Source organism: Sapajus apella, unplaced genomic scaffold (genome assembly GCF_009761245.1).
Source record: "Sapajus apella isolate SASKATOON/1434 unplaced genomic scaffold, GSC_monkey_1.0 scaffold8, whole genome shotgun sequence".
Classification (NCBI taxonomy): Eukaryota; Metazoa; Chordata; class Mammalia; order Primates; family Cebidae; genus Sapajus; species Sapajus apella.
The window spans coordinates 6329498-6343619 of NW_022436948.1; the positions used below are offsets into that span (position 1 = coordinate 6329498).

Here is a 14122-nt window from a genome sequence, read left to right on the forward strand (position 1 = left end):
GATAAATACTCTCACAAAGGGAAATTACAGACATACCTAAATTTGTGTACACAGTTCTCACAATTGGAACACGTAAATTTTAAAACCAAATAACATGTGCACTTTTAAAAATGTAATTCACTGTCCTCCTGTAATCTCTTTCCAATACACAGAAGACTTTTCACTTTTAAAGAAAGATATAACAAGTCCATGGAGCCCCAATATTCACTGATGTGGATGAGAAAATGTCCAACATGTTTAAAGCAACTTTTATTACCAGGCAGGAGTTCAGAATTAACTATGGTATCATAATGGACATGTTTCTACACAATGAGCTTGAAGATTGCCAAATTCTGAAACAGCTCTAAAATGTATGACTTTTAAGATTAACAGAGCACTATCATAGTGCTATTCCTCAATCAGTATGTACTGAGCCCCGACTTTTATAAGCTCCAGCTGCTTTGGGATTACCTACGGCATCTCCTTTCCTCTCCTTCCCAGCCCTGGGCAATGGCAAATTAACCCATGCATCCTGGCACTTGCTTTATACAGGGAATAGACCTGAAGCTCTACATGGACATCATAGTAGAGTTAATTTTATGTGATTCTGTCTTCCTCTACATGTTTAAGGGGTAAGGACCACGTCTTATTGATTCTCCATCAATGTGAGTTCAATGGTATAGTGCTGGGAAGATGAAAAGGTATAGAAGAAGATGTAGTGTCTCTGTCTCTCTCTCTCTCTTTCTCTTTCTCTCTCTCTCTCTCTCTCTCTCTCTCTCTCTGTCATCATAATCTAGAAGAAAAAAAGAAATGTGACTAACAAAATGTGTGATGACTGATTATATATGCAATGGTCTTGGCCATAAAAAGGGCCACCATTTTCTGAAAAAATGTTTTATAAAAATTGCATGTGTTGGGGTTCAGAATGCTCTTTCTTATGCAAACAGAGCCCTAGAGAGTAAGCAAGGCATAAAGGTGATCGGTGTAACTTCAAAGTCAAGAACATTACCAGGCAAAACAGAAGAAAACTTTGCCAACAAGGATCTTGTTTCTTTGACTGTTTTTTTGTTTTGTGTTTGTTTTTGTTTTGAGGCAGGATCTGGCTCTGTTGTTTAGCCTGGAGTGCAGTGGCATGATCATGGCTCACAGCAACCTCCACCTCCCAGGTGCAAACCAGCCTCCCATCTCAGCCTCCTGAGTAGCTGGGACTAGAGGTATGCACCACCATGCCCAGCTAATTTTTTTTTAAAATTTTTGGTAAAGATGGGACTTTGCCATGTTGTCCAGGATGGTCTCTAACTCCTGGGCTTAATCAGTCCTCCTGCCTGGGCCTCCCAAAATGCTAGGATTACAGGAGTGAGCCACTGTGTCCAACAAGGTCTTAATGAAACATTCCACAGGGTAGCAATATTAACATTTCTCAGCTTCTCCATGTGTGACTGAATGGGAGCCTGGGAGTGTCAGAGTGGAAGCTGGATTCCTAGAAACAGAGTTGAAGACCTGATGAAGAAAAAACTGGCTTTGTCAAGATTTCTGCAGCTATTCTTTTTTTACTCAAGACTAAAAAAAATAGGACAATTTTAATTTAATAAATTACTTGCGCAAACTCTAAGTGGAATTTGGACAGGTTTAAAATAAATTGGGTTGTATCCAGAAAATAAGGAATTTAAAAAGATAGAAAATGTGGAAGTGAAACTTAGGCTGGCTTTTTCTCAAGAAGCTCTGTGATTTTGCCCAAGATTAATCGTTGGACGCTCAGTCCCCTATTTTAAAATGACCACTTTGAATGAAATGATAAAAGATATCCTTCTCTGATTCCCTGAATTCTAAGTAGAACTATAAAAATGACAGTCTTTCTCAAGGTCAATAGTCCTGAAGCAGGCTGACGTCACCCCAAGGAAGGGCAGAGTCACCATGCTCAGTGGCATACAATGTTCACAGCACAACTTCAGGGGGTGCTGTTGGCACAGACCACAGCGTCAATGGCACCTCTGGGGTTGTAAGGTGCTTCACTGTCACAAATACTCATGGTAAAGAAGACTCTGGAATTTGTATATATATTTGTGTGGATCTAAGATCTATTTAAAAATTAGGTTTCATCCACAGATGGTAGAGAGGATGTGGAGAAATAGGAAAACTTTTACACTGTTGGTAAGAGTGTAAATTAATTCAACGATTGTGGAAGACAGTATGGCAATTCTTCAAGGATCTAGACCCAGAAATACCATTTGACCCAGCAATCCCATTACTGAGTATATACCCAAAGGATTATAACTCATTCTACTATAAAGATACATGCACATGTATGTTTATTGCAGCACTATTCCCAATAGCAAAGACTTGGAACCAGCCCGAATGCCCATCAATGATAGACTGGATAAAGAAAATGTGGCACATATATACCATGGAATACCATGCAGCCATAAAAAAGGATGAACTCATGTCCTTTGTAAGGACATGGATGAAGCTGGAAACCATCATTCTCAGCCAGCTAACACAAGAAAAGAAATCCAAACACCACATGTTCTCACTCATGAGTGGGAGTTGCAATGAGAATTCATGGACACAGGGAAGGGAACATCACATACCAGGACCTGTCAGGGGGCAGAGGGCTGGGGGAGACATACTATTAGGAGAAATACCTAATGTAGATGACGGGTTGATGGTTGCAGCAAACCACCATGGCACGTGTATGCCTATGTAACAAACCTGCACGTTCTGCACAATGATCTCAGAACTTAAAGTATAATAATAATAAAAACATTAGGTTTCATCAATAGCTAATATCTGGATTGATGCTGACATCATCACCTGGTGGGTAGGAAAGGGTAGGAGTTCCACAATTGGAGATTGTCCCAGACACACTGCCCGCTGACTTGCTCTCAGAATATCATCATGTGATGCATTGTAGTTCTTTGTGTTCCATTAAGAGGATTTATAGATTATACGATTTACCTTTAACTAAACTAATCTTCCCACAGTAGGTAAGTGGCTTTTAAAATTTCCTATATAGTCACAGGACACAACATAGATGAACCTTGAAGACATTATGCTAAGTAAAATAAGCCAGTCACAAAAAGACAATTACTGTATGATTCCATGCATATGAGGTACCTAAATTAGTCAAATTGATAGAGGTAAGAAATAGAATGGGTTTGCCAGGAGATAGGGGAGGGGAAATGGAGAGTGGTTATTGAATGAATCCAGAGTCTCAGCTTTGGAAGATGAAAAAGTTCCATAGAGCTGTTTCACAACAGTGTAAATATACTTAATACTGCTGAACTGTACACTTAAAAATGGTTAAAATAGTAAATTTTATGTCTTTTATATAGTTTAAAAATCCTGCATAAAATCATAGACTGAAAATAATGCTAACACCACCAGCACAAACACCAAGGAAACAATGAAAGCACTAACTAAACCTTCTATTCTTAGGATGCCTTCATGGGCAGCAATACAAGCTGAAAACCCTCAGCCATTGGCTGGGCGTGGTGACTCACACCCGTAATCCCAGCACTTTGGGAGGCCGAGGCGGGTAGATCACAAAGTAAGTTCAAGAGCAGCCTGACCAACATGGTAAAACCCCGTCCTTACTAAAAACACAAAAATTAGCTAGGCATGGTGGCATGTGCCTGTAATCCCAGCTACTCAGGACACTGAGGCAGGAGAATCGCTTGAACCCAGGAGATGGAGGTTTCAGTGAGCTGAGATCGCACCACTGCACTCCAACCTGAGCATCAGAGTGCGGCTCTGAAAACAACAACAACAAAAAAAACCTCAGCCATCAAATTAGACTCAAAAAGAAGTACAGTTACCAAAAAAATTTATTGGAATGACAGATTTCCACACCCTTCCTCTAATTATTAACTCTTACTATATTAACATATTAGTATGTATACATAATTGTAAAATAAATAAAAATGTGTTGTGTGTACAGGGTCAAATTTTTTTCCTATCAGGGTACACTATCAAAACTCCCACATAGCCAAGGCAATCCTAAGCAAAAAGAACGAAGCTGGAGGCATCACACTACCTAACTTCAAACTATACTACAAGGCTACAGTAATCAAAACAGTATAGTACTGGTACCAAAACAGAGATATAGACAAATGGAACAGAACAGAGGCCTCGGAAGCAACGCCACACATCTACAACCATCTGATCTTTGACAAACCTGAAAAAAACAAGCAATAAGGAAAGGATTCTCTGTTTAATAAATGATGTTGGAAAAACTGGCTAGCCATGGGCAGAAAGCTGAAACTGAACCCCTTCCTGACACCTTACGCTAAAATTAACTCCAGATGAATTAAAGATTTAAACATAAGATCTAACACCATAAAAACCCTAGAAGAAAACTTAGGCAATACCATTCAGGACATAGGCATACACAAGGACTTTATGACTAAAACACCAAAAGCCAAAATAGACAAATGGGATCTAATTAAATGTAAGTGCTTCTGCACAGCAAAAGAAACAATCTTTAGAGTAAACCAGCAACCAACAGAATGGGAAAAAATTTTTGCAATCTACCCATTTGACAAAGGGCTAATATCCAGAATCTACAAAGAACCAAAGCAGATTTACAAGAAAAAAAAATTCAAAAGTGGGAGAAGGATATGAACAGACGCTTTTCAAAAGAAGACATTTATGAGGCCAACAAACATGAAAAAATGCTCATCATCACTGACCATTAGAGAAATGCAAATCAAAACCACATTGAGATACCATCTCACACCAGTTAGAAAGGCAATCATTAAACAATCAGGAGACAACAGATGCTGGAGAGGATGTGGAGGAATAGGAATGCTTTTACACTGTTGGTGGAAGTGTAATTAGTTCGACCATTGTGGAAGACAGTGTGGCGATTCCTCAAGGATCTAGAAATAGAAATTCCATTTGACCCAGCAATTCCATTACTGGATATATATATCTAAAGGATTATAAATCGTTCTATTATAAAGACACATGCACACGTATGTTCATTGTGGCACTGTTTGCAATAGCAAAGACCTGGAACTAACCCAAATGTCCATCAATGATAGACTGGACAAAGCAAATGTAGCACATATACACCATGGAATACTATACAGCCATAAAAAAACGATGAGTTCGTGTCCTTTGTAAGGACATGGATGAATCTGGAAACCATCATTCTCAGCAAACTGACACAAGCACAGAAAATCAAACACTGCATGTTCTCATTCAGTGGTGGGTATTGAACAATGAGAACACATGGGCACAGGGAGGGGAACATCACAACCGGGGTCTGTTGGGGGGTGGGGGACTATGGGAGGGACAGTGGGGGGTGGCGAGGTTGGGGAGGGATAACACTGGGAGAAATGCCTAATGTAGGTGACAGGGAGATGGAGACAGCAAACCATCATGGCATGTGTATACCTGTGCAACAATCCTGCAAGATCTGCACATGTACCCCAGAACTTAAAGTACAATTAAAAAAAAAACTTTGGAGTATTGATATCCATAATCATTGTGGACAATTATTCCATTGTTCTGTTATGGATCTGTGGGGAGATTGAGAAGATAGTCCCCAAAATGTTGATATGCTGAAACAGTTGTTAGAGCAATGACAACTGTGGAAAGTCATAGAAGGCGTGAGAACAAAATCACATCAAGTCACCCTTAATTGTTTTAAGGAGAAGATGACACTATGGCCTCACAGTTTGAAGTTTTGCTTGTTGCTATTTCCACCTAAAACTCTCTGGAATATGCAGAGATAAGATCTGTAAAGGAAGGCTGCACACCATGGCCCATCTTGGACATGGGCAAGCTTGTGGCAGCGCTGGTGTCTGTGCACACGCTCTCACCCCTCAGAGATGAGGAGACCAGCACTCAGGGTGCTGTCACACAGCCACGCTCAGCTCAAAATTTGACCCATTTATGGCATCAGAGATTTTTCTGCGTATCAAAAAAACTGTGAGAAAATGTACAATTAGAAAAACAAAACCCTAAATACAATTAGCCATTTTGCTGGGCTCAAGAAAAGAAAAATGTGGTATTTTTCTAACAACTCCTAATGAAACAGTGGCTACTGCTTAAGGAAATTGCAGAGTAGTTTCCCCTTAACTGTCCTTGGTTTCACTTTCGGAGGTTTCAGTTACCTGCTGTTAACCACAGTCCAAAAATATTTGATGGAAAATCCCAGAAATAAACAATTCATAAGTTGTAAATTGCACACGGTACTGAGTAGCATTATGAAACTGCTAGCTGTCCCAGGACATGAATCATTCCTTTGTCTAGCATATCCACACTGTCTACACTACCTGCCCATTAGCCACTTAGTAGCACTTTCAGTTATTATGGGATGGAAAGAGCATAGCACATATAGGATTCAGTACCATCCACACATTCAGCCATCCACTGGGCATCGGAAGATAAGGGTGAACTACTGTACATAAGAATCAGAAATTTTCAAGCAGGTGTAATCTCTTAGCTAGCTTTAAAAAAAAAAATACTAGAACTTAGCCACCTGATAGACAGATGCTTCTACTGGTTCAAACACTAAAAGATTTTGGAAAAAAAGGAAGAAATTATATTATTCCTCCCTCTTGTGTTTCCTTGTTATATTTTTACTGTCATTTGATACAGACACATGTTAATGGGTCTTGTCAACTTCTAGAGTCCTTGTTTCAGAGGTTGTATATAATTAAAATAACTACTGTTTCATTGGATTATTGACCAAACCACAGATGTAACACTATGGGGACAGGTGACGGTGTCTTTTGTTGTGCCACCGACTTGGATTGTCATACCAGGAATTGGGTAATCTCAAGCCAGTCTGGACCCCGACTTGCTATTAAATCGTCGTAAATAATATTTAATATTCAAAAGTTGTCTTTTGGGCTACTAGGCAGAGGTCTGAGTTGTGTGTGGCTGGAGACGTTTTAGTCTCGTCCAAGTCCATGACTGTCCTGAAATGGAGGGCAGAAGCCTTGAAGAGAAGGACTCCCCTGCTCTCTAGTCCAGCTCCTTTGTAAGGAAAATTGCCTTATTTGAATGGTTGGAACAGTTCACAGCTTTTGCTTCCTTCCCCTTAAATGTTCAATTTGTGGATGATTACCTTCCTGCTTTATGAGTCTAATTCATCTTCCTTTTACTTATGAAACGGTGGGTTAAAAGTAAACTATTTTTAAATGGCATTTAGTGGAAGATTGATTTTTCTACTGGCGTGTCGTAAATATGGGCCAAGTGTTTCCCTTTCAGAAATGGAGCAAGCAGTAAATTCAGTGAGACTCTGAACATCATAAACTTAGAGCTCTTTGTGAGGCATAAACAATATACAAGCAGACCAGTGCCTGGAATGTGCGGCTTAGGCTGAACTGTTTGCGTAGAATGGCCCCAACATGAAGCTGGTGTTTGTAGATTTGAGCCATTGATGACTGCGGCATTTCTTTGTTTGCGGCACAAAACAATGCCATATTGAACATTCTCATGTCTAACCCCAAAGGCACCTGTGCCCAGGTGACTGGAAAATGTTTCCATATTCAGTGTTCATATCGCACCTCATCTGAAAGATGGGAAGAAGAGTGATGAATAGTTTACGCCTGGGGGGCGACAGGGAAGTGGAGACCCTATCAGAGTGCACAGGGGTGTGGACGTGCAATTCAGTTTCAAACTCCCCAAGAGAATAAATTGGAATCCATCCCTTTGTGCATGTAAATTTTCACATGTTCCTATCTCAAATATAAATTTACTAAAATATGTAAACATTCAAATGTAAATTTATTTTAATTAATATTGTATGTTATTAAGAATTAATTTTAGATGTGAAACTATTTACTTGCAATAATATGCAATTTGCTTTCTTCATGCTAGATATATTTCACCTTCAACAATATGCCAGAATTTACAACTGGGCTGATGGCGATTGGGCACCAGGAGCTCTGTTACTAAAGATCTCCTCAGACTCTCTCTTATTCTTTTCTAATCACAATCAAATTGGTTTTCTATTTCTATACAGCAAACCATTTTGCAAGATGTTCACACACTTTGCCTCTCTGGCTACAATCTCTTTTGTTTGAATTTCATTGAACTTATCTGAAGTGAGTTAGTCTCAACGGAGACAACACGGAAACATAGGATATTAGAATTCTATGTCCCTCCCTCAGTTCCCATCTTTTCCCTGACATTTTCCCAAATGTCAAGAGTTCCTACTGTTGAGATTCTTCTTACTTTTTCTCATTTTCTTTTACTGTCATGAGAGCACTTATGTTGTGTATGTAACAATGCACCATGTCCCACTTAAAAGGATTTCAGTGGCAAACACGGGCTTCAAACCAGGAGTAAATAACAAAAGATGGAAAATGTCTTTTCCAAATGTATCCCAATCACAAGCCTCCACATTTAGAAAAGAGGGTACCTGGCCTATTGATTACAGCAACTGATAAATCCACATCCCAAAACTTATTTATTCATTCAGTAACTGGACACTTACCAATGGCCAAACCAGCAGTCAGGCTTGTGAATGATATAAAATTGTGCCCATTGGGAAGTTCACAGTCTAGGATGCTTCTAATCAATACTGGGCAGCCCGTAAGACTTTAACAGCATGATTTTTAATGTTGCGTTTTATAAAAATATTAGTCAATATAACATAAACCTGTAAGCATGCATCCCCTAAAATTCTTCTTTTCTCCCAGTATGAAGACCTTTCTAGAAAGTCATTCTAAATTAATGAAAAGACCCAGGCTTAGGTCCTGATATTATTTGTGCATCCAAACAGTTCAATGTGCCCAGTGGTCTAAGAACAGAAGGACCACAGAGAAATTGTGAATGCCTTTCCCCGACCACATCTCTAATGAAGCACTGAGAGTAGAAATTAGAATTTTTAAAAATAACACAAAGAATGTGTTCACCATCAGTTTAAAAGACATTCCATTACAAAAACACGTTTTCTTTTTCTGTTGATTGTACTACTTCACTAAACCTTTAATGAAATCAATAGTGAGTCGTTTATTTTCTTTTTGAAAAAAAAATATACATATATACACATCTTGCATTGTGTCTTTCTTAGAATTCAGAAGAGAAAACCTGAGGCTTTTCAACCCCACAGCATTCGTTCATAAAATGCGTGATTGAAGAAACAAATTTTATGGCAACTCTTTCCAACCGTCAGCCCAGGAAACACATTTTCCTGCTTAATTCTGACCTCATCTCTATCTGGAAAAGTTGAACTTCAGACTGAAGTTGTAACTGGTGTCTGTCTGGACTTAACATCCCCAATTAGAGGAAAGAGTGTCTTCCATGGTGCTGTCCAACAAAGCTAAATGGATCTTGCTTCATCTTTCAGAGTCTCTGCTGCAGGTACACCCCCAAATGGGGTTACAATTACACAAGAAATTAAATTGTCATTTGCCCTTCTGTTGCTGGGTTTTGCAGACCTCACATTTTACACAGTCACCGTCAGAATCTGTGCTTAACAACTGGTCTAAAATATGCAGCTTCTTACAAATCTAATCACCCACCCATTAACATCTATTTGAGTTTACTCTTACGTCATAAGAAGCTCAAAGCTGTAATCTTTCTCTTCTTAGACCTGTTTCTTTCTTTCTTTTTTTTTTTTGAGACAAAGTCTTTGCTCTGTCACCCAGGCTAGAGTGCAGTAGTGCGATCTCAGCTCACTGCAACTTCCAACTCCCGGGTTCAAATGATTCTCCTGCCTCAACCTCTCAAGTAGGTAAAATTATAGGTGCCTGCCACTGTGCCCAGGTGTTTTTTGTATTTTTAGTAGAAATGGGGTTTCACCATCTTGGCCAGGCTGGTCTCAAACTCCTGACCTAGTGATCCACCCGCCTCAGCCTCCCAAAGTGCTGGGAATACAGGCGTGGGCCACCGCACCTGGCCGTGATCTGTTTCATTTTGACATTCGTCCCTCCACTGGGTAAAAATGACAGTCAACTATGTAAGCCCCAAACCACTGTTGCATGATATTTTTTAATCAGTGGCAAAACACTTTTTTTTAATTCATGTTTTTTCCATTCCCTCACCTCATGAGTGAAGTGCATGTAGCCTCTCCTTGGCAATCTCTGTCAAGAAAAATGCCATTTACTGCTTTCTTCTTCCTTTAGAGATCATAGTACATTTCAATGTACACATTAAATTTGACATTGATTCTGTTTGTGTGCTAAGAACAGGCATGTGTGTCTAAAGATGTGCCCTTAAATGTCCTTGGTGTTTTTCAAACCATGCCTTTGATGGGCATCATCTTTCCCTGCGGCCAATGTCTACACGAAAGAAAGAGACACGGCGCTGGCACTGAGTTGAGCTTTCCCATCCACGCCAAAGAAAGAAAAGAGCCCAGCCGTGACTGTGAAACTCGGGGTTACCAAGAGGCTTTTCCCAAAGGGGTCTCAAATCCAATTAACAGCTATCACTTGATTGTGTGACCCAGAATGTCTCCGGCCCACACCCTAAACAGGACAAGGGTGTCACGTTTTTAAATCAACACTCCAGATGTCTCTCCTTACACCTTCCAACCTTGCCCCTGGCTCTCCTAAATAAGTTATTTTGAAAAGCAACTTAAAGACGGACACCTAAAGGAGAACATGGGACTGATGGTTACTGTTCCAGGAACGCTTTCTTTCAAAACCTCTGTTAGGTGGCTAAACAAAGGTAGTCATTTTTCTTGCGCCTGGGTGAGTCCGATGAGGGAGAAAGAATACACTTCGTAAACTGAGGCTGTGAGGGTTAGGATTTCTGATCCAGCTGATGGGCTTAAGCCTGCATTCTGATCCCTGCTACATTATCTTCTAATTCATCTCATAGATTGCTCCCGGCACATCTGACATATTTTAATACCGAAATGTAAATCAGACACCCCCACAAACCACCTCCACTCTCTCACATTTCCCTAAATTTGGACTTTACTTTCCTTGCTGTACTTTACTTTCCTGAGCTGTTCTTTTCTATCACATGTCATTTCCCAGGAAAAGTGTTTTTACAGGAAATAAAGAAAACGTCCTCTTGTAAAGCTGCCCAGTTTCAAACCAGTTCGAGGCTCCCTTTGCTGCTCCATCTTTCCCTTAAAGGCGGGGAGGCCTGGAAGTGCAGAGCAGACCCCGGGAAGTATATGATGCTTTGAAGTCCTCTCCAGCCAGCAAGCAGGTCCACTAGCCCGAGTAAGCAGCTAATGAGCTCCAGCATTTCTGCAGCGGCTCTCAGCTCCAGTGCTGTAGCTGGCCCTATTTGCCCACCAGACCCCAACAAATCCTAAGGTCAAGGAAAGTCTGGCAAAACCCACTGCTCTGGCTTGCTTTGGTAATTAGTCACACATGCAAGTAAATGATCATCTGAAATCCATTTCTGCCTGAGAGTTATTAAAACTAGAAACCATGTTTAATTCATCCAGCCAAAGAAACCCCTTGGGAGGTGCCGTGAAGGGGGAATCCAGTTCTCAGAATGGAGCTTCTGTTCCACTTTATTAAATATTTTAAGCAGATTTAAGGTTTAGTCAAAGGACAAATTCCTGCTCTCCAAGGAGCACATGCACAGGAACTTGGAGATCAGCCAGGGCGGTGGCCATGCTGGTGGTCAGAGGGAGGGGGCCCCGTGTGATGTGAAGGGGAGAAGCGGGAGAAGGGGCAGGAGGGAGGAAGGGGGCAGGGAGCTGGGAGAGGTTTGTGAGCAGAAAAGTGGACTGCGCCTCTTGTGTGCTTTATATCCACATTAGAGGAACTGAGGTGAGAGCTCTTGCAAGAGCCTGCGAATGTGTCTCATAAGAGCCAGGGTGGGGCCGTGACTGCATTGCTGCCCTGATTACACATTCAGCAGGAACCAGGCTGTGACCCTAATCACAGGTGAGCTCTGGAACACGCGCTGTCTCCCTGGAGACCCGCACAGTTGAGTGAGCCCAGCAGAGCTGAGCCTCCTGGAGAGCTCGTGAGCACCTTGCTGGCCAGGAGCCTTGGCAAGAGATGGCATGACTGAGCCAGAATCCCAGGGTAGCTGACTTGACCTGAGAAGCCGTCCCTCAGTGCTGTGCTACTTTCTAACTCCTTCTGTAGGAAACTCTTCCTGAAGAAGTTGCATTTAAAGAAAAACCACTCCATGCAGCCATCCCTTCTTGTTGCAAGCAAGGTGAGCCAGAGTGGGCACAGGAGCTTCTGAAAGCTCCATAGAGTCCAGCAGAAAGCTCCTTGCCCTAGCACATGGGAAATGCAGGTCTCATTCTCGCCACCCCATCTCTATTTCAGAGCCCCAACTTCTTTCTCCTCACCTCCCCTCTCCTCTCCCAACCTCTGGCATCCAGCTGTTCAGCAAATTCCCTACACATTTGGACATCAAGATTCACCGGGTGGTCAACCACCCAGCATTGCAGTCCAAGTCCTGGCTCTACTGTTCATTAGCTGGCGACCCTGAAGCACTTACTTCCCGCCCCTGTTCCTAGTGTCCTTATCCATCATTTGGGAATAATAATGGTGCCTACTGCACAGAGTTGTTGAGAGGTTCAAGGCAGGTGACAGATGTAAAGAGAGCCTGGCACTGTTGGCACACAGGCAAGCCTTAGCTGCCGTCGTAGGTACTGCTGGTGGTGGCGGTGGGAGAATTCCCGTCTTCCACCCCACAGTTGGTCTCTCCCTGCCTTAAACCCTTGGCTCTGTCCCAAACCCCGTTTCTAAAGTGTATAGTGCTTTGCTCTTCTTCTTGTCATGTTTATATCAAAAATCACCCATCAGAGAGACAAAAGCAGGGAGGAGTCATTTTATTTCTGAAGTTGTTAATTTTACCCTAGATTTCCAAGAAAAGAATCATCCATCTGTCAGAAAAAGACAGAGAAGATAAAAAATCTTTAAAAGTAATTATTTAAGTGCCAATGAAGAGGAAATGAAAATGCATGTGGCTCAGCTATTGAGTTGAGTTAGACAATGGTGGTGTACCACACTAATCTGCTTCATAGATGAGAAAAAAGGAGAAGACGATCTTAAAAAAACAAACGTGCTGTCAGTTGGCCCCAACAAAACACATTCTATATAAACATATTTAGAGAAGTGACTTTGGATTTGCAAAATTGTAGCTCCTCTTCTGCCAGGGCCGCCTCCGGTCTTAGAGCCACAGAGCCATACACACTGATGTTTCCTGGGTCCTACTACTGTTTGCATTTCTTTCCCTGGTGCTCTGATTAACTGCAGAGGTAGTTTGTTCAGCTGGACCATGAAATGCCACCCCACAGCCAGCCCTTTCCCCGCTTTGCCTCCTTCCCTTCCAAGGCTTTCGTTCACCAGATGGCCATCTGCCAGCTCACGTTCTGAAAGGGGTCACCGTAGGAATTGTGCAAAGACACACATCTTCATGAGAGAATAAAACAATTGGCTTTCTTTTCTGAGCACTGAAACCCAAAGCACTTCTCAAAGTCACCATTCAATCAGAAGCAAACAAGGCATCCCTTTCTCTCCCTAAGGTTAATTGTAAAAGGTGCAAACTTAACCAATTTCTGCACTTGCCATTCAAATCAAGAGATCAGTACTGTCAGTCCTCCAAGCAAATAATTACACGATTAATGTGTTCCAGCACTGCTCCTAAACCCCTCACATTTCCTGAGCCTAATCCTTCAGGCGAGGTCCCTTCTCCTCACTCCTAAGTTTCCCTCTACAGGTCGAAGCGTCACTCACCTCACTCATGTTGGCTCTAACTCAGCAGCTCAGTCCCGCCGCTCAGCACAGAGAACACTGCTCAGCAGTCGCTGCTCCACTGGTTCTGGTTTTTCTCTTAAAAAGAGCTGCCCGGTGGCATCATGCCTCCCTGGAGCCAATGAAATGCATTCACCTGTCTGCAAGCCTGGCTGACATCTGCAGCACCAAGGGCCATCTAGTGGTGTAAAAGAGAATGGCACGTTAGGTCTGCTCCAAATTCCTCCAGGCGCAGCAGGAAATGCTGGCTTTCTTTAAAAGTAATACACTCCAGCCTGGGCGGCACAGTGAGATCCCATGTCTTAAAAAATAAATAAATAAAAGATAAAAGCTAGAGGTTCAAAGATCATCACAGGAATGCCATTGTGCATTTTCTACTGAGTGCAAAATTTACATGCACGAAAAATACCTTTGAAATGTCAGTAGGAAGGATTGTTTTTCTAAGGGAAGGGGGGTTCTGGAAACACCTGCATGCCTGCCCATGTCCCTCCAGGCTTTAC

The 14122-nt window shown here is 41.8% G+C and overlaps 1 protein-coding gene across 2 annotated transcripts in view; it reads right to left on the reverse strand.

Annotated features, from left to right (window-relative positions):
- Nucleotides 1–13792, reverse strand: part of PCP4 (Purkinje cell protein 4) — a 61503-nt gene extending 47711 nt beyond the window's left edge. Inside the window, exon 1 of one of the 2 annotated variants that reach the window (XM_032276838.1) lies at nt 13605–13792. In XM_032276838.1, coding sequence (XP_032132729.1) covers nt 13605–13613 — 9 coding nt within the window. In that variant the 5' untranslated portion in view covers nt 13614–13792. The remainder of the gene's footprint in view (nt 1–13604) is intronic. The other variant, XM_032276837.1, reaches the window with a different exon arrangement.
- Between the last annotated feature and the right edge of the window lie 330 nt (nt 13793–14122).